Source organism: Nilaparvata lugens, chromosome X (assembly GCF_014356525.2).
Source record: "Nilaparvata lugens isolate BPH chromosome X, ASM1435652v1, whole genome shotgun sequence".
Lineage (NCBI taxonomy): Eukaryota > Metazoa > Arthropoda > Insecta > Hemiptera > Delphacidae > Nilaparvata > Nilaparvata lugens.
In genome coordinates, this window is record NC_052518.1 from 11,810,833 (window position 1) to 11,830,444 (window position 19,612).

At 33.6% G+C, this 19,612-nt stretch overlaps 1 protein-coding gene across 11 annotated transcripts in view; it reads left to right on the plus strand.

Moving 5' to 3' along the window:
* The window catches only part of LOC111044890 (nuclear factor 1 X-type), a 300,946-nt gene that overhangs the window by 229,980 nt on the left and 51,354 nt on the right, over positions 1–19,612 (plus strand). For 6 of the 11 annotated variants that reach the window (XM_022330149.2, XM_022330146.2, XM_022330150.2 and 3 more), the window contains one exon: positions 573–620. The exons of the other annotated variants lie outside the window; for them this stretch is intronic. In XM_022330149.2, the coding sequence (XP_022185841.1) occupies positions 573–620 (48 nt within the window). The remainder of the gene's footprint in view (positions 1–572; positions 621–19,612) is intronic. 11 annotated transcript variants of the gene reach the window in all.

Consider the following 19,612-nt stretch of genomic DNA (forward strand, 5'->3'; position numbering starts at 1 on the left):
TTCTATAATTTTCTACTGTAATTTCCACTTGAAACATTTCAGCAGCAAATTTTTTATCAGAGTATTGTAGTACATGATAAGCTCAAGAAGCTACTCGTCTGTTTAATTCAATGATTAATTTTCCATTTCCCACGAAAATTGAAAATCCTCAGCCACTATTTGACATCTAATGATGACATTCATCACAGTCTCTCATATTTTGATAATAGTTTACAACTTTCATCTCGTCACAAATACATCACAATAATTTGAGTATAATTTCATCACATCGCCAGCGCAGATTAACAATACATCGATAGTATTATAGCAATCTGATTGATATTGTATTGCTCATCTGTGGTATTGAGTGACCACGCTTCACCTTCCAATCAGATCAGAATCAATCAGTATAATGCAGGAAACGTAACAAGGGTTATTTTGATTGATATCCTATTGTCGAGATCACTAATTTCTTATTGAATAATTGATATAATTCAAATTTCCAAGCCCTAGTAACTGCTTCAAACCAAAGAATCGAATGAAATGAAAACTGTGGGGAGAAAATTGTCAAATTTTCATTTTCATGGTTTCAGAGCTATTGAGTGGAATATGTGATAGCAATAGCGACAAAGGGGAAACAGGTAAGATGAAGAGTTTAGAAAGACAGCTAAACTAACCAAATGCCAATAAGCTTCATTAACTCAAACTACATTCCACAGAAATTTCCCTTGATGTAACGTAAATTTCAATGGAAATAATAATATTCTTGAATCCCCGTGACTTGGAGAGCCAAACTCTTCTCGGTCCCCAACAATAATATCCCTATGAATTTTTTCTCTGCAAACTCAAATCTAACTTGGATTCTATAATTGAAGAGAGTTGAGATTTGGATTCTCTACCCAGGCAGTTTGATAGGTATAAACTCTGTCTAAGCTCGTATCCAAATCATGCTATCAACCAGCTGGTGAAATTAAAAAACGTCATGTCTCATTTCATCCTAATATATCATACATGCTCATGAAACGTCATGCCCAAACTAATGAAATGAAGTTCCAATTCATATTTGGAGGCCTACTACCACATCCAATCATTCACCACTATCATATCAATCAAGAAATGAGATTAAAGAATTGAATGAGACAAGACTTGGTTGCTGAGTAGTAGATTTCAGAGATCAGGTTGAATTAGGCATATACAGTTTGACAATTTCTTAGTATTTTTATTTGATATAAATAATTACCACAATATAAACTTCTCAACTACACAAAAAGAAAAAAATACAGTTCACTTTTGAACAATGAAAAACAATTATCCTAACCTTAAACTCTAACTCAAACCAAACCCTAACTTTGTCCTAAACTCAAACTTAATAGTTTAAGATCTTGTCCCAAACTGAACTTTATTATCTTGATCATGATCTCAATGGGATCAGGCAATTGGATAGGCGTATCAAGTCCACTTTTGGAGATGGAAAACAATTCTGTTCTCTTATTTTTTATCGCCTATTCATACAATCAGTATACCAGTAAAATCACCGAGAGAGGAAAAATCTTTTCTTCACTTTTAAGAAAATTTCAGCCCAGAAACAATTTCACAAACCAGATTTTTTAATTCGGATGTTTCAAATACCAAACATAGAAGGAATATTCCACTTTATTATCATTTGAATAGGAGATTTCAACAAATTGGAAAAAGTTTCGAGAAACTACCGAAAAACAAACTTACTGAAATCTTATTGTTTGAAGATCTTGTCTAATTGAAATCTTATCTAATAGCTTTCTAAAAAACATGTTGCTGTGTGTAATCTGTGTTGTCTGTTGAGTTATATGCATGATTATTACAGGTGCTCGAACATCTTGGATCAAGTTCTTTGAACAGGATCTATTCCATAACGCACATATCTCATAGGTTCACAATGGAGTAGGCTATCCACATTGAAATTGAAATAATTTTTTACAAATTGAAATTAAAATAATAATTTTTTGACAAATTGAAATTCAACAATGAAATTTCTTTATTCAACAATGGAATTTTATCAAGCAGTTTTGTTCAGTTTATAATATATAGACATCAAGGATTGATAAGCTGATGTTTGGGGCATGTCATCACGCAACGCTCAGTAAATCAATATGAATATAGCTCAACTGAAGAGCATTAATTTTCGATTCCATCCATCCAATCCACATTTGAAGCGCTTTCAAAAGGTAGTAGATCAATAGGCCATACAGTGATCATTGACAGTTTTGAGTTCTCAGTGAACACGAGATAGCATATATCCTCTCCCCCATCTCAATAGCTGCATTTATATGGACGGTTGAAATGGACAGCATAAAGTTATTGACTGGTGCAATCCTTTGGTATGTTTTGTAGCTTCGTTATGTCATATAAATAACTGCGGGGAGCAAATGATAATTTTAATTTATCGCCTGAGCTTGAAGTATCGATGAAGCTTGTGATGATGCTAGAATTTTGGCAGCCAACAAACAGTATGAGGGGAGATCCCCTTTGTCAGTTGGCACCCATAGCTGTAGGTGTATGAATGAATGAACGATGTTCTAATACAATTTCATTACAAATTACTCATTCTCTTTTCTCTCCATTTCTCATTCAATAGAAACTTGATAGACTTCATATTCACTCCCTTGAAATAATAATTATAAACATAATATCTCTAGTACATCGAATATCCTAATCCATTGACATATTTGATTCCAATAAATTAATAATTAGAAACAGGTTTTGATGAAAAACTTCGCGCGGTTCATGATGGTTTTGAAGATTGTCTACTCTTTCAAGAAAGGAGAGACATTAAATAGTATAACATTTGTGAAACAGAGTGTGTACGTGTAACATTTCAGATTTGGAGAAACATATTCGATTCCAACTATCGAAGAGTAATTTTCTGAAAACAAACAGGTAACTTGATAAATTTATCTAAAATTAGCCCATCGGTTGACCTTATATTCATAGGAGTAGATTAAAATCTTGTTAAGATTACTTCTGGAAAATAATTATTAAATTATGAATGTAATATTTAATCATATCCAATGTTATTATTCGTTTCAAGTAATTGTGTTTCTTATTCTTCAATAACATGAAGTTGTTGATGTAACTCATGGACCAAAGAAGATTCTATTTTTGATTTTCTTCCACAATAGTGAGTTTCACTGTCAATATTCTTTATAGATAACATCAATTTTCTTGTTGTTATATAGTTTTGTCCACGATCTCTCCATACTACATCTCCTACTCGTCATCGAATAAATTATTGGAGAGACTTGAGATATTGTCAAAAAATTATAAATTATTCAATTCCATTTCTTTCCACCAAATGGGTTCTAAGCTCTTCATTTGAATGATGCTCATATTTCAAAGTAAGTCCTACTACCGCTCAGTGTCAGTTTAAACGGAATCTCAAATTAAAATGGATTATATGAATGTCAAATTTTGTTTGCTAATTCATTTAGAGCTTTTCACCAGCTGATTCAATTAAGTTTGAGCTTCCAATGTGTTAAACACACGAAGTGAGATGATTGAGGCCTAGTCCTGGAAATAACAAATATCTGATAACTTTTTAAAAATCTGCAGAGCTCCACTCACACACAAAACATTGATTGTCCACTCACACACGCATTATATATCACAATCATGAATTGTCAGCTCCTTCGCTGACGCAACATTCATAAATGTTAATTATTTAATCATGCAATAATGTAGAATAATCCAGAATTAATGTTCATGTTATTTATGAACTACATAATTCAGAATTAGATGTTTATCAAAACACAACGCAAAGATATTAGATATCTTATCACGTTTTCAAAATCTTCATAGATCTTTATCGAATCTTCACACACACACACACACACATAAATATCACATGATTTCAGGTCTTGGAGTACCGATGTCAACTCAACATTCATCAATGTAGATTCTAACATTCAAAAATGAAGATTTAAACATTCAAAAATATAAAATTTAGAACTCGATCGTATTAAGAACGCAAGAATAGGACTGGCCTTCGAAAACGCCTTCTTGTGCCGTGTCAACTGTAGCAAGCTGTGACTGATATCCAAAGAGGAGCTTTGATACTTGTCGTAGGCCCATATAAAAAAGGAGGTCGTTATGACTGATTGTAGCTAGCTGATATTCTTGGACTTGACGTCACAGTCGCGGCTATATTTAACCGACTGCCTGTACAAGCCATTATCTTCACCTGCGCTGTTCCTTCGAGAGAGCCTTCTACAAAGCAATTGTTGGTGGTAATATTTTAGTAACAAACTATAACCACACATACGAATGTGTAAACGAATGTGAGGAAGTATTTCCCTCAGATTCCAGTTTTTTAATAATAAATCCTGTTATGCATTCTGATGTGTGAATGAAAAATTTGAATTTGAATTTTCTTTATAATTTTACTATTATCAAACTAATGATTTCCATCAAATATTCTTATAATAGTTATATTATATTAATATTAATATACTCATAATAATAATAATACACTACAAATATACTTCATCTCCAATAATATTATTAATACACTATTTATTATTATTAAACGAAAAACCAAATTAAATGCTGTAATTCACCCCGAAGACTTCTGCTACTGCAAATATTGACAACAGGGTAAACAGCTAGATGGAAATTCGATGAGCAATACTATTTGAAAATTATTTGTCAGCCCGGGAATCGAACCCAGTACCTCCTAATTGCCGGTCAGGAATGCTTACCCTTACACCAAACTGACAATCTCTGGATAGCAGAACTCATTTTATACGAATCCATAGTGGCCAGTCTACAGATGGAAATTACTGAGATATTACAATTATTCAAATGCTAATGAATTAATTATTATTATTTAACGAAAAACCAAATTAAATGCTGTAAATCATCCCAAAGACTTCTGCTACTGCAAATATTGACAACAGGGTAAACAGCTAGATGGAATTTTCTGTTTACCGAATGTTTACCCCGTTGTAAATATTCGCAGTAGCAGAAGTCTTCGGGTTGAATTACAGCATTCAATTTGGTTTTTCGTTTAATAATAATAATCAATTCATTAGCGTTTGAATAATTGCAATATCTCAGTAATTTCCATCCATATTAATACACTATTTTCAAGCTAATGATTTCTATCAAATGTACTTATAATTTATAATTCTGTACAGCTCAACTTACAGCACTCGTATTTTCTAATGCTCGATCACGAGTGTCCGTCTTGCCTCTATTTCAATCAAGTGCTTTTTTCGCACAACAGCTTTATAATAATCATTGGATAAGCATTGTAGAAACTTCATTCTCTATTCATTCATACAATAAGTACATTATCAAAATGATAGAGAGAGGAAAAATAAGGTAACCTTGTGCTATTCCTCTCTCAAATTTAGATACCACATAGTCCGAAATAGGTAAAATCTTGTAGTTCTTCAATTTACAAAATTTTCAGTCCTCAAGTATTTTCAAAAATTTAGATGCTTCGAACTACTCTATATGTTGCAAAAATATATCAATTCCAATCTCATTTCATGAGTCAAGTTTTGTAGGGCAAGCATTTTATTGAGATTCAGTTTGAGCTGTAAGCATTGATTTTAAACGACATCAATGCTGCCCATTCAACGAATGTCAACATTTTCAAGTCAGCATTGAACATTCAAGTCAGAAACTCAAAACCACCAGCATTGGTTGAATGAGTAGCATGGGTGTTATGCTGAGATCACAAACTGATCTTACTATAGCTATAAAAAAGATAGCTTAAGATAGCTCATCTATACAGGGTTCTTCAAACTCCCTACCAATACGCTAGGGCATTGTTTCTGAGTAAGAAACATATCTGAATATCATATTCTTATTGTAAGAGAGATGCCAAACCGTTGACTTGAATCTTAGACCTCACTTCGCTCGGTCAATAATAGAATAAGAATACAAATTATAGCTACTAGTCTCAGTGATCACACCATCGTCTTTTCACTATAATTATATTTTATAAATACAAGAAAGTAGCACTGGATTCATACATTTTTAGAAAGATTTCCTTCGAAAATTAGTAGATATAATAATAGGCCTACAATACTATTGCAACTTCTACCGTATTGTATCTCTGTTTCTTATCCAGAAACAATGCCCTTAGAGTATTGGTAGGGAGCTCGTAAACACTTTGTATAACATAAAAGGAAAGAATCGGCTTATAACTTACATGTAGGGGATAGGAAATTCACGAATGACGTATCATCAATTCTTCAAAATTTGAGTAGATAAAGACTTGCTAGTATTGAATAAGAATAGCTTATGCTTTATCTTTTTTATGATACAGCTTAAAATGCCTCACTCACATTCTTTATTATTCTTGAGCCATTCTGGAATCCATTACAGGGTTGAATTTGTAGCGCTGTTGTAGATAGGGTCGTTCTGTCCCGTTGGAGATGAATTACAACTTGGTGAATACAACAAACATTTCTTGCCAGCTGTTTTGTTTATGGCCGTTGTCACTCTAGTATTTCTTGTGGAGGCAATCTCGAGGAAAACGATTAGTGGAATTGAAATTTGTTCAATCTACGAAAAATCGAATCGACAAAGTTGCTGATAATGAAATTAACGATATGGGGGGGGTGATCTGGAAGGGGGTGGTTTGGAGGGGTATCTCACCCCTCAGCAGTGCCATTGTCAGCTCTCGTAGGCGTCGCGAAAAAGCAAAAAGCAATCGTTGCCGAATTAATGGCGAGGAATAAATGCGTAGGAATTTGCGCGCCTTTTGTGCTGCCTGTCATCCCCACCCAAAAAATACAGACCTTCTGATGCAGACTTTTCGCCGCAGAAAATATCTCCTTACATATTGATAATTCTCCATTCATACTAACCCCTCGCATATGCGTTCTGTGCTCTCGCTTGGTAGCAATGGATCGAGGAAATATCTAAGTTAACTTGTGCCAACACATGAATCTTGGAATATTTGCATGCTGACGATGTCTACCAAGCTCCATCATTATAGATTAGATTACTTTATTCATCTAGATTACAATATAGTATGCTAGCTTACACATTAATTCATACACGACAACTGATAGATAATATTGCTATTCAATCAATGAATCTTAGACTGTGTATAGACCTACGCGCCACGGGCACACACGCCTTACGCTTCTCATCATCTGATTCTATGCTCTTTATATATGTATCTTACTATATTTGTCAGATACTCTGATACAGATATAGTCAGCTAATGGGAAGCATATACGGTGTGTGTTTGTGGCGCGTAAATCTGTACACAGCTTTAGATAGAATGAACTGAATAAACTGGCATTAAATCCAAAAAAACTCTACAAAGTAGCCTTTGAACTGAAGAATTATGGATCGATATGAATATATAAATGAAATCAATCAAATAGAGGGTATTTCATTTTCATAGGAGCCTCTTCATTGGAAGAGTTTACTCATATGTGTTTCCTCATATAGCTCTTTCACCAATAATAAAATCGTTATAATTTCATAGGGTAATATATTAAAGAGGGACGTTCATCTCATTTTTAAGCTAAGCAAACAACTACTGACTACTGGTGAATAGAATATTTGCCCGTCGGACTATACACATAAGTTAGTTAAGAAAATATGAACTTGTAAAATTATTGAAAAATATTTATATTCAATATGATGATGTGCATTCGAATTAGATAATATAATTTGTGTTGTATCTGAATGAACCAGTGCATTTTGAAAAGATTCCTGAAAATAGTTATCCAACATCAACAACTGGAAATTGATTTGATGCGGAAAAAGTAGAATTGAAAAGTAAACCTTCTCTTAGTAGGTATTCTATAGAACCTGTGATAGGATGGACAGTGATAATTAACTCCTCCATTAGAGGTTTCCATAACAAACTTCAATCAGTGTAGTTAGAAATCAAATTGATCAAATATTTCAATTTGTGTTTATAGTTATTTATATTTTGAGTTGTCATGGTCATGGAGTTTAAGGGTTGAGTGTAAGAGAGGGCCGACTGCGCCCTTTCTTTGCCCTCCTTGGTCAAAAATAAAGGCAGTCATTCCATTCTATTCTATTCATGAGCTTAACCGATTAAATTTCAATTCATTTATTTATGGCGATTATCTGCCTTCAACCAAGACCATCAGTCCATGAGTAAATCCTAATTTGCTGTCATGTGCACATTATACGACCTCTGGTATGAATATTTTAAAAATGTCCTCCCATAAAAATTGCGACATTCTTTCAAATTCAATAAAATTAGGCCCCACTTGAATCTATATTCTAGAATAGCATACAGCTGCTGCCTGTTTGAAGGATGACGAATCTGGATGAACGAATGGGCATAAAGTGGAGTAAACAGATAGAGAGACTGACCAAAAATAACCTTCAGATAACATTTGCCGGGTGATAGAAGAGTAGACAAAGAGAGTTAACTGATAGTTTGATTGAGAGAGAGACAAAGTGAGTATTAACTTCTCCTTTCGAAACTGACATTTTGTATCAATACTTAATCAATATTTTTTATTGCTTTTGGTAATTATGAGAAATCCTTCTGTATTCTATGTATAGATCCACAATTATTCACAATTATCAATCTACCAATTATATTGCTTGCTCATTATAATATAAATAACATGCGGCCCTGTACTCTAGAATTCCCGTTCACCAGAGATTGATAATGGTGTAACAACCAAAAATGACATCTTGTTACCTTTTTAAGTGGTGGGTAAATGTTTATATGATGCACTATTGAACTTTCCGAGGCTTTTTTCGTCTCACGTTTTCCAATTGGGACTTTGTAATAAACATTTTGTATGAAAGATCTAAATCAAACAAATTATCGTTAGGAACTGAACATTAGAAAAGATTTCCCAATTCAGCTGTTGTTGTTGGAAACTTTTTCGCGGAAGGAATTTATGTTCGGATTACATTTTTGTAGCCGTAGTTTAGGTGGAGCAAAGGGTTTGTTGAGAGAGAGAGGGGGTGAGTGTTTGGGAGTGGGAAGGGGGATCTAGTGGCGTTAGTGCAGCCCTATAATTGTGGCTATAAAACAAGCGCCTTGCCTGCAGATTTTGAGTGGAGCCTTAAATCAAAGTTGTTGAGAATCGAACGGACCCTTCTTGTAGTGCGATAAAGACGACATACATTACACCAGAAATAATTACCAACGCCTCAACAATACTTCTTTGCAAAACTTTTCCATACTCCGCCACTCAACTGCAGGTGGAGAAAGATTTTGGAGAGACTGGAGGAAAAAGTAGAAAGAAATAAAAGTGTGATGTTTATAACGGCTCTACCCAACCACTGTCGAAAGTTTGCATCTCTCTTTCGCAAACAAACCAGAAACCCCCTCCATCGTGAGTTATCCAAAGCGGAGTCAGGCGGCAAAAACATATTTCCATCCCCGCACTCCTTTGTTGAACTGTGACACATACGACTATAACAATCTGGCAAATATGATGGAAGAGAATAACTTTTATTTGTTTGGTGGTTGTGAAGCTCTCCTAACCATCCACATGTTTTACTCTACAAATATTTTATAATCCATTTCAAAGTTTGATTTGTAGCTGATAAATCTACCTGACTCAATAAAACGGAGTGTTTTTAAACTGATTTAGAGAATAAATTCTAATAATGAATTGAAAAAACACATATATCGTCAAATTCTACAGTCGTATTTGGAACGGTTCTACAACATCGACAATGGCTCAGTTTAATTTTTATGAATTTTACTGATGAAATTCAGCTTCACAGCTTCAGGATTGGAAGAGCTATTAGATTAATTACCCTACAATAATTATCTCACACTGATTTTCAAAAAATCCCTAGAGTTTTTTCATAGTAGGAATTTGTCATTTATTTAAATGCACTATTCCCATTCACAGAGAATAAATAAATATACAATGGTATCAATTCGATGTTATAGAACATAATAGGCGTATAATAATTAATGATCGGATTTGTTTCTTTATCGCAAAATGCCATCTGGAGAAGAAATTGAAGTTCATTTTATGATTGTATTCAGATTTCAATAGATGTAAAGTTATTAGTTTTTGAAATCCATGACTAGATCTACCAAATAATATGAATTGAAAAAAATCTTTATTAGGCGGATTTAGGATTAATATGTATGATCATACAGATAAAACTACCTTTCCAAATAATTCAGATCAATCTCATCTTATTATATGATAGTCCACTGACCACTGTAATACATTAGAACAGTATTTGTGGATAAAATCATGAGATTTCTTCATTCATGTAAATACAATTTTAATGCTGCCTTGTACACTACATCATAAAGTTAACAATATAGCAACCTATTGAATAAATTTCGACTTTAGAGTGAAGAGTTATTGAACAATAAAAAGATAAAGTGCAATTTGAATCACATTACAATAGTATTATATTCAATGGAGCTATAGCTGAACGGATGAAAGGTTGATGCGTCAAATCGTACTCTTATCATTGAAAAAAGTGATTTCTGATACAACAGACTCAAGTTCTGGAGAAGGTTCAAACAGCCCATATAATTATTTTAGTCAGATTGTTAATTTGGATAGTTCACTCATTTGGACTACGTAAATTTGGACAAAGTAACTATAGCACCAATAATAACATTTAAAAAATGAGTTATTTAGTTTAGGAACACACCAAGTATTAAACCGCCATCCATTCTCCCAAGTATGGAATCCACGTAAATTGGCATGGAAGCCGCTTTAAGTGAATTAAGTCAATTCAAGTGAATTAAGTCAATTTAAGTGAATTAAGTCAATTGAAGTGAATTAAGTAAGTCAATTTAAGTGAATTAAGTGAATTGGCTTTTCCGCAAGGTTTCTAAAATAGATACATAGATGGATAGATAGATAAATGACTTTTACTGATGACCAAATAAATGACAATTGACCAAAATACCGACTTGGATTGAAATATTTTCATTTACGGAAAATTTTTTCCTCTCAAAATAAGATTTACACCGAGTAGGCCTTATCCTCATTGATGAAAGCACAAATTGAAATTGTCAACCAATTCTTATCCTCATTGTTATGAATCGCCTCATGGATTGAAACAATCTTCACAAACAACAATAACGCTCCAGAAGAGGGAACTGATACAGAGGGTTGTTTGGACGTCTTGGCTTCACTTCAAACTGGTAATTAGTCCCTGATTATTCTTCAAATTTGCTGTTTTCTCAGACAACTTCTTCTAGAAGTTTTGGAGGGATCTCAAATTGCTTAATTTTTTCGATAACGATGATATAACACGACTTCAGGGAGAATTTGAGGCCCCCAGGTTGCTTCTCTTTTGTTTTAATTTAATAAACTGGAAGTGTCTTAATTTTTTAATCTCATTGTGAATGGTGACGCCTATCTCTGAGTATCTCTCCATTAAGTAAGGTATAGGACCGGAGAAAGAGAGAGGGTGTGTAGATAGATAGAATGAGTGATAGCTAGAGAGAGACAATGAGATAGTGAGAGGGTAAGTAGGAAATTAGGTGAGAGGGAGAAGAAACGAAAACAAACTATGAAAGTCAACGACTGTTGTTGCTAATGAAGAAAAACAACGCAGAATTCATTCATTACTTGGCCCTCTGTGGAAGTTATATAACTCCCTCAGCAATAATAACAATGGTTCTAATTGCATTGGATTATCTTTGAAATAAGAGAATTTATCCTTATATCATTTTTGCTCAGCGATCAACCATCACAAGGGAATAGAGTATTTATCTACTGAGTTACCCAAAAGTTTTCTAACAAAAAGTGAACTTACCTTCAGTTAGATCAACTGGAAAATGATTACTACTATATTATCAATACTAGTAGAAAACCCTACTATATTATCCATACTAGTAGATAAACGTATCAAAAATATGTTATACCTTTCAACAGCAATTGACCTATTCAATACATTTAACCCAACGACATATCAAGTTTGATTATAATAATAATCATTATTGTAATAACTATATTCAATAATTATTATGATAACTATATATAATTATTATAAAAACCAAACTAACAACCCAAATAACGTAGTATAACTGTGATAGTAAAATATCACTTAAAAAAAATTGAATTCAATATCTCAGCTTATAGTTACATATCAATCATTAGCAGTTATATTTCAATTTTTCACTTGAATGGAAATAAAAAAGATGTCTTCAAGGAATATAGTAGCTTGTTCTTCCAAGTTTGTTTTCTGGCACTATAATAAATAATTATAATATTATTATTCAAGTCGAATAACGGCCCCGAACAAAGTATCTTTAGTTCCCCCATTGGCTGATGTTATGACAAAATACATAATCTCTGACTTCCCATTGTGTTCAATTGAATTTTTTCTCAATTCTCATTGGCTGTCGACATGACACAGAAATCGCTGATTTCTCATTGGTTAGCTTGTGATTGGGTAGATCACTCTTATGTCAACAAAATGGCTGCTATCTAACTGCTTAGCTTGTGATTTTGTAAATGCATTCCAACTCAAATTTCTTTGGCTGCAGCAATTTAAAAAAAAATCATTGCTTTCTCATTGGTTAGCTTGTGTTTAATTGATTGATCTTTTTCTCAATTCCTATTGTTCTCTCAATGGATGGATTATGATTGAGTGAATTCATTCAATTTTCATTGACCTTTGGCATTGCAACAAAATGACTCTTCGGTAATATTGGTTAGCTTGTGATTTATAAAATTCTATGTTACTTAACTCTCATTACTTGACTCATTAACTACTTGACTCATAACTCTCATTATTCATCCCATTATTGGTCTGACTGGGAACAAAATCATTGCTGTTTTATTAGTTGACTCATGACTGGATACATTTATACTAACTCTCTATAACGATAATGAATAACATTATGTCTAGTTCTCTTAATAATGAGTCCCCCCAACTCATCAATGATGGGGTATTCATCACAAATTTAAGATTAGATAATAATTGACCGAGTGAAATGAGGTCTAAGATTCAAGTCGACGGTTTGACATTTCTCTTAATGTTTAAATGTTTATATGTTGTGCATTTATGGCGAAACGCGGTAATAGATTTTCATGAAATTTGACAGGTATGTTCCTTTTCAAATTGCGCGTCGAGTTTTTATACAAGGTTTTTGGAAATTTTGCATTTCAAGGATAATATAAAAAGAGAAAGGAGCCTCCTTCATACGCCAATATCAGAGTAAAAATCATACTCTAGAATTATTCATCATAAATCGGCTGTCCAGTGGACTATAATACTACCCGTTCAAAAACATCGAACATCTTGAAAATGTATCTTTCCATCAACGTTGTAGACAGTTGCAGCCAGACCTGATAACAGCGCTCACACTCACATTCCGGGACGACACGTCACGTACGATAGGACAGAAAGCTCTATGTTTATTTAGGATGTTTTCTAGACATTTTAAATTGATAAATTATTTATTAATTTTTGAGAAAACATAACATCAGGTCAATGTAACTTACTGAGCGCAAGGTCTACTGTTCACAGAACTACTAGTTATTAAAGAAATCACTAGTACCCATTTTATATTTTTTTACATAAACATGGCTAGTTTCGAGCAATATTAAAGTACTTGTAATTTCTATAATAATTGGACAATTCAAGTAGCTGTATTGAAATACTATAAAATAGAAGGATTGAACAGATCAAGTAGCCCTAATAAAAATCTAAGATTAATCTTTATCCAAATCTCAAGATTTCAGGATGTATTCAATAATATATGGTCAGTATCTCTGATAGTAAGTCTGTAGAGATTATCGAAGAGGGATTATTAGGGGCTGTTCTATCAGAACCTTACTTGGAGGTTGTGATGGATAAGAGGGAGGAGGAGGAGGAGAACTAGGAGAAGGAGGAGGAGGTGAAGGAGGAGGATGAGGATGGGGATGAGAAGGAGGAGGATGAGGAGGAGTAGGAGGAGAAGGTTGACTTGGAAGAGGCGTCTCTGGTGGCAACGGCATGTCGAGTGTTGGACGTTTGTTTTGTGCTTGAATCGAAGAAGGGCGGGCGTTAATGAAGTCTGGCGGTTTGTACGACTACACGGGCTTTTCTGCCGTACACGGCCCGTTATTTATTGCCGAAAACAACACGAGGGCCCCGAATAGCTCCCGTTGTACTATCGAAATGACCTTCTCATTTTTTCCTTTTTTTTCCCTTGCGCGGATGTTTGTTCCAAGGGGCAGCAGATATCATCTATTAGGCCCATAACTCAGCGGTCGCCAGGAAGGAAGGAAGCCGCGGTGATCTCTGTTTTAACTGTCTACTTCCGCAGCCTCGGGGCCACTCACACACGCACACATCCACACTCGCATCTTCACATGTCCTGATAATCTTCTGCTGGAGAGCTATTGAAATTCGTTTAGGGATATTATCTTCCTCCAACCCTCATCAACTCAATGTTGTTAACACTAGGTCAATTGAATAAAAACTAGTAATTCTAAGTAATTTTCTATCAAATGCTAGGATTACTAGTATCAATGTTGTTAACACTAGGTCAATTGAATAGAAACTAGTAATTCTAAGTAATTTTCTATCAAATGCTAGGATTCGAGTCAGCTGTATAATCAATGACTAGTTTCTAGTCACCAGATTCTAGTTTTTATTCGACCATCCCCTACGATGAGAACCACTTAACCGTTTCATACTCAATCCTTGTGAAGTTGTTCAATCACGATTAAGATAAAAATATTTTTTTTTAATATTCTTATCCAATGAAATTGAATGCTTCATCTAATCTCATCCGTAATCGTATGTTCAGAGGGAACATTAAACAGTCATGTCGAACAGTCTTGCTCATAGATATTTGGCCAACTTATTAGATTCATGTTTGGATAGGAACTATTTGATCCCTATTTGATTTGTACCTATTACATCATCAAAAATAGTTGTTTCTAGACATTTTCCAGTTCTAATTCATATTAATGATTGGTTTTTTCCTGCCTGAGTTATATTGGATAAATAAACGGCTTTTATGAAGTTAATCTCACCAACTAAATGACTCACATATGTGTTTTCCATTTTGATTGATGTATGCTACTAAAATAAGTGGACACCTGAATCCTCAGTTGGCAGTAGATTTTTGGACTCTTGAGCTCATTGAATAGGTGGTTGAATCGCTTATTAGTATGTAGAATGACAAATAAATTTTTACTTTGTAAAATGAAGGGTTTCCGAAAAAACAATTTGCCGGAATGGCCAGTATTCAACTCTTGATACAATTGGCCTAAAGACGATTATGATAATATTACTTTATTTCTAAAATTTGATCAGTTGCGACCTGAAAACTCTGACACTAGACCTGAGCCAGCCAGGTCACTCGATATTATTATCTAAAATTCTTTATTGAATGATACAATTAGTGCATCATCAAAATGATAGGGAGAGGAAAAATAAGGTAACCTTGTGCTATTTCTCTCGCAAATTCAGATAAGGTTACGCATAGTCCGAAATAGGTTAAGGCTTGTAGTTGTTCACTTCACAAAATTCTCAGCCCTTAATTATTTTCACAACGTAGATTTTTAAATTTAGATGCTTCAAACTCAAACAGAAAAAAATCACATTATTATCACTTAAATAGGAAATATTCAAATATTAAAGAAATAATTTTGCAGGACCAAAAAACAAACTTAATTTATTCTAAAATCACAAAATATTATTTTTACAAAATATATATTATATTTTGTAGTATTATAGCGTATGGGTCATATCAAGCAACGCCCAACTGTTTAAATCAGATGGAAAATAGTTCACAAGTAGGAGAGTAGGAGAGTGGCAGACAATGAAGGCGGAAGAGTAGGTACAAGTGGAAGAGTAGAGTGAGAGAGAGTGAATGAAAGAGAGGATGAAAGAGAAAAGGATAGAATTTGAGAGAGAGAATGAGACAATATGCAAATGTGTGTAGGTAGGTGCAGTATACTCTCTACTCTGTGGTGAAGAAGTGTTGGAAAAGGATGTATACTGTAAGGGGTCACTAATGACTAAACCACGTTTATGTAGCCTGTGCTCAAAATGCTAATAATGTGCAAGTGCCGTGAGGAACAGGACAGCCCGGCTAATTATCCTGGTATATAATCCTCTAGGCGTCGTCATATTAATTAAAACTACGCTTTCTGATAAATCGAGATTGTAATTTACGAGCTACCTCTAGCTTTCCTCCCTAACAGTTATAAAAACAGTAAATTTTGAAAAATAGTTTTTTGTTTTGTTATCAATCATCAAGAACAATTTTTTTTTCAAATATTGTGAGTGAAATAATAGTGTAATAACTGAAATAATATTCAAGAATAGAAATCTCCATTTGTGTATTGAACTTGACAGTAGAGAATACACATCATTGGATCATTGGATGACCATACAAAAAAATTTTAATCTATATTCATAGAGTAAAAATACTGTTTAATATACTTTAAGATGCTTGAATAATAATATAAATCTCAGTACCCTTTCAAATTATTTTATCACAACATGTTTCGGACATTAATGTCATTTCCATTTGCTTGAAAAAATAATTTAAAAGGGTACTGGGATTTATATTTTTATTTATATTAAAAGTAGCCCTAAAGAAAAAAGACAATTGAAAATACTTGGGTTGTCTCTGGTATGGGTAGTACGGTGTAAAGAAACAATTCCTTCTCTAAAGAAACAAGTCCTTCCCTATTTTGTGGTATATTGATAATAATAATTTTAGTGCTTGACAAACAGCGTCTCCACAGATCAGCTAGTTCAAATTTTGCTGTTGCATTGTTTATTAGAGTGTCAGAACTGTTCGAGTAAGAATTGGAATTCACAAGGAATGTTGGCAGATTAAAGTGAACCCTTTTCAGGTACTTCATTTCTTTATCTAGTAATCAACTCCAACTAGCTATGTTAGGGTTTTTTTGCTGCGAGCTAGCTTAACATCTATTTAACTCAATGACATTTTTCCAAAATGAAAATAAAACGAGAACATACAAGATTAGGGCCGCTAATCTTTGATTACATACAAGCCGCATATAATTTGGTCCAGTATAACTTTCCAGTGACTGTCATTAGTTTTGCATAAATTTTCGTAGTCTATTCCACATGTAATATTTTTACCAGGCTTCCACATTTCTTCAACTCTTCTTCCACTTTGTGGAAAATTTTCAAATCGATTGGGCAGTTCTCAATATTATTTAAATTGATGGTGATGCCTCCTGGCAAATTGGTGAGTCCTAGGATTTATGAAAAATTTAATCAATATGGGTCTTGAATCTCTTTGATAGTATCTTTTTTCAACAAATTAAGATAATACTCAATTTGATGAGTAGTACTTTATATATGAGAATCAGAATGGAAATTAATAGTACGGGTGTGAACTTCTTGTAGGATGCTGGAAGTTCTGATTGTATAATATTAATCCTAAAATCCTGCTTCATTTCAGTAGCATTGGAGAATCTTTCAAACTTCTCTGGAACACTTATACTTGATAGTAATATTGAAGAGGAATTTCGAATACTCCTATCATCGTGTTCAGTTTCAATACGATAGATTTGTGAAGAAACAACTCTAACACCTGCTACGTTTTAGTCTCGTTATCCAGAAACTCATCCCAAACGATCGCAAACAAATCAATTCGCCTGTTTTCACAAGGAATTCGCCCATTTCAACGTAAGTTATGAATTTAGTAAGCTTTCTCAATGAGGAATCAAGTTGAATAACTCTTGGTATTATCAAATTTGTTGGCAAATAAATTTCAATTTCAATTCCAATCCACCTGGAAGAGACTATACCATGCTTTCATGCTGTGCTACAATGTGTCATGCTGCCTTTTTAGGTGAGTGATATTATTTTTGTGGTGAAGAAATCCTTGAGTACATAGATTCATAAATGAGTTTACTTCTAAATTCACGCTAGGCAACTTTTCTGACAGTTTCATGCTCGGGTAATATTTGAAGCTGTTGGTTACCTTACAATTCTCAGGGCTGGATGTCCCAATAGGCCCGGACCTGCAGCGAGCTCCCAGAGGCTGCATGTCCAGAGAGAGGTAAAACCAAAAACAAAAAATAACCACGAATAACCGATATTCAATTTATTTTTCAAATGCTTGGTAAGATCAGGCTTATAAAATAATCTGATTTCAACGATGATTGAAACAAATACATTCACAAAATCCTATTTAGCAATAATTTTGCAGGTTTTCAACAACTCATCATCAACTTTGAAGTAAAACTCTCAAATATAGACTAGTATGGTCGGGTCGTGTCGTTGTATCCTGGTCTGATCGCAACTGATCAATGATTCTGATGATTGATATTTCCCAAATCAATGTCCTCCTCAATACTCTCTTTGTATGCTGATTGCCAATGCATATTGGTCAAAAGATCAGTGATCTAATTCCTTGAAGGAAAATTGAAAACTTCACGACTTGAAAATTCATCAAGAGCTCGATTATTTTGTGGGAATAGCTTGAAAATTGAATAAATTCTTTCAAGGAATATGTCAATTTAAGAATCTCAATATTTATTTATAATAATGTTTTATAATTAATTCCACGGAGTGAATTTATTGAATACGGTATAGCAATATTTTGAAAAAAAATCATGGCATAGTAACAGTGAAAACATTGATAAATTTCCCTCATATCTGTAACAAATTGTTTACCAAACCAAATTTCACTTGATTAACCCAACTAGGGCAATAACATGGAATCAATGTAGGAGTAACTTTGTTATTAATCCAATAATTTCAAAGCTATGGAGCTGTCTGATTGGTCAATGGGTTAATCAGTCTCCATTTTACCTCTACAGCTCACCACCAATAAGAAGCAAGCAGCTTGAAAACGTCACATGCACGTCATTGTCCAATGAGACTGCTCGCTGAATTTAAGGCGTGGCTTATGTTAGCATAGCCAATTTCAAGTGTCTCAATTTAGTTTTGCCTTTCTTCGCTGAATTTATTTTTCTCTAAAATTCTTGAAGTGCACAAACCATAACAAACTAGTATATTGAAATAAAGGTAATAATAATTATAATTGAATCGTGGAATAGTGTTCAAGCAATTAACATTTAAATGGACTGACATAGTTTCTAGGAGAGTAACTGTATCTAGAGTCGGGGCGGGAAAATAGGTTCAGGGACGCCAAATTGCTAAATCCGGCCCAAATTATTTTACTACTATGCTAAGTTGAGAATTATTCTATTTAAATTATCGTAAGTAAAATTTTTCGTGAAAAAAACAAACAACTTAATACATATTAAAGTGTTCCTTCAATATCCTTTTCGAATGTATTCTTTCGATATCTGACCAAATACACCCACATTTCTTATTTCATATTCTGTTTTTCCCAGAGAGATTCATTGAAAAATAATATCTCATTCAGCGACTCAGTGTAAGGTCTTGAATCAGCTGAGTATGGTGCAAGGTTTCAATTCAAACAAAAGCCATGTTGTGAAGGGCTCTAAGTAAACTGTCAAAGTATGATAAAAGCAAAAATATTATGTCCAGCTCTCAGATCTCTATACTTAGAAGGCTCAATCATGATAATGAAGCTAAACTCATGTATGATTCCACAATATTATCTTACCTCACCAGAAAATTTTATTCGTAATTCTCAATTATTGCAGTTCGGAAATACGTTTTATAAATTTATGTATCAAATTTTAATTATGCTGTTTGATAACTATTTTAGTAATTT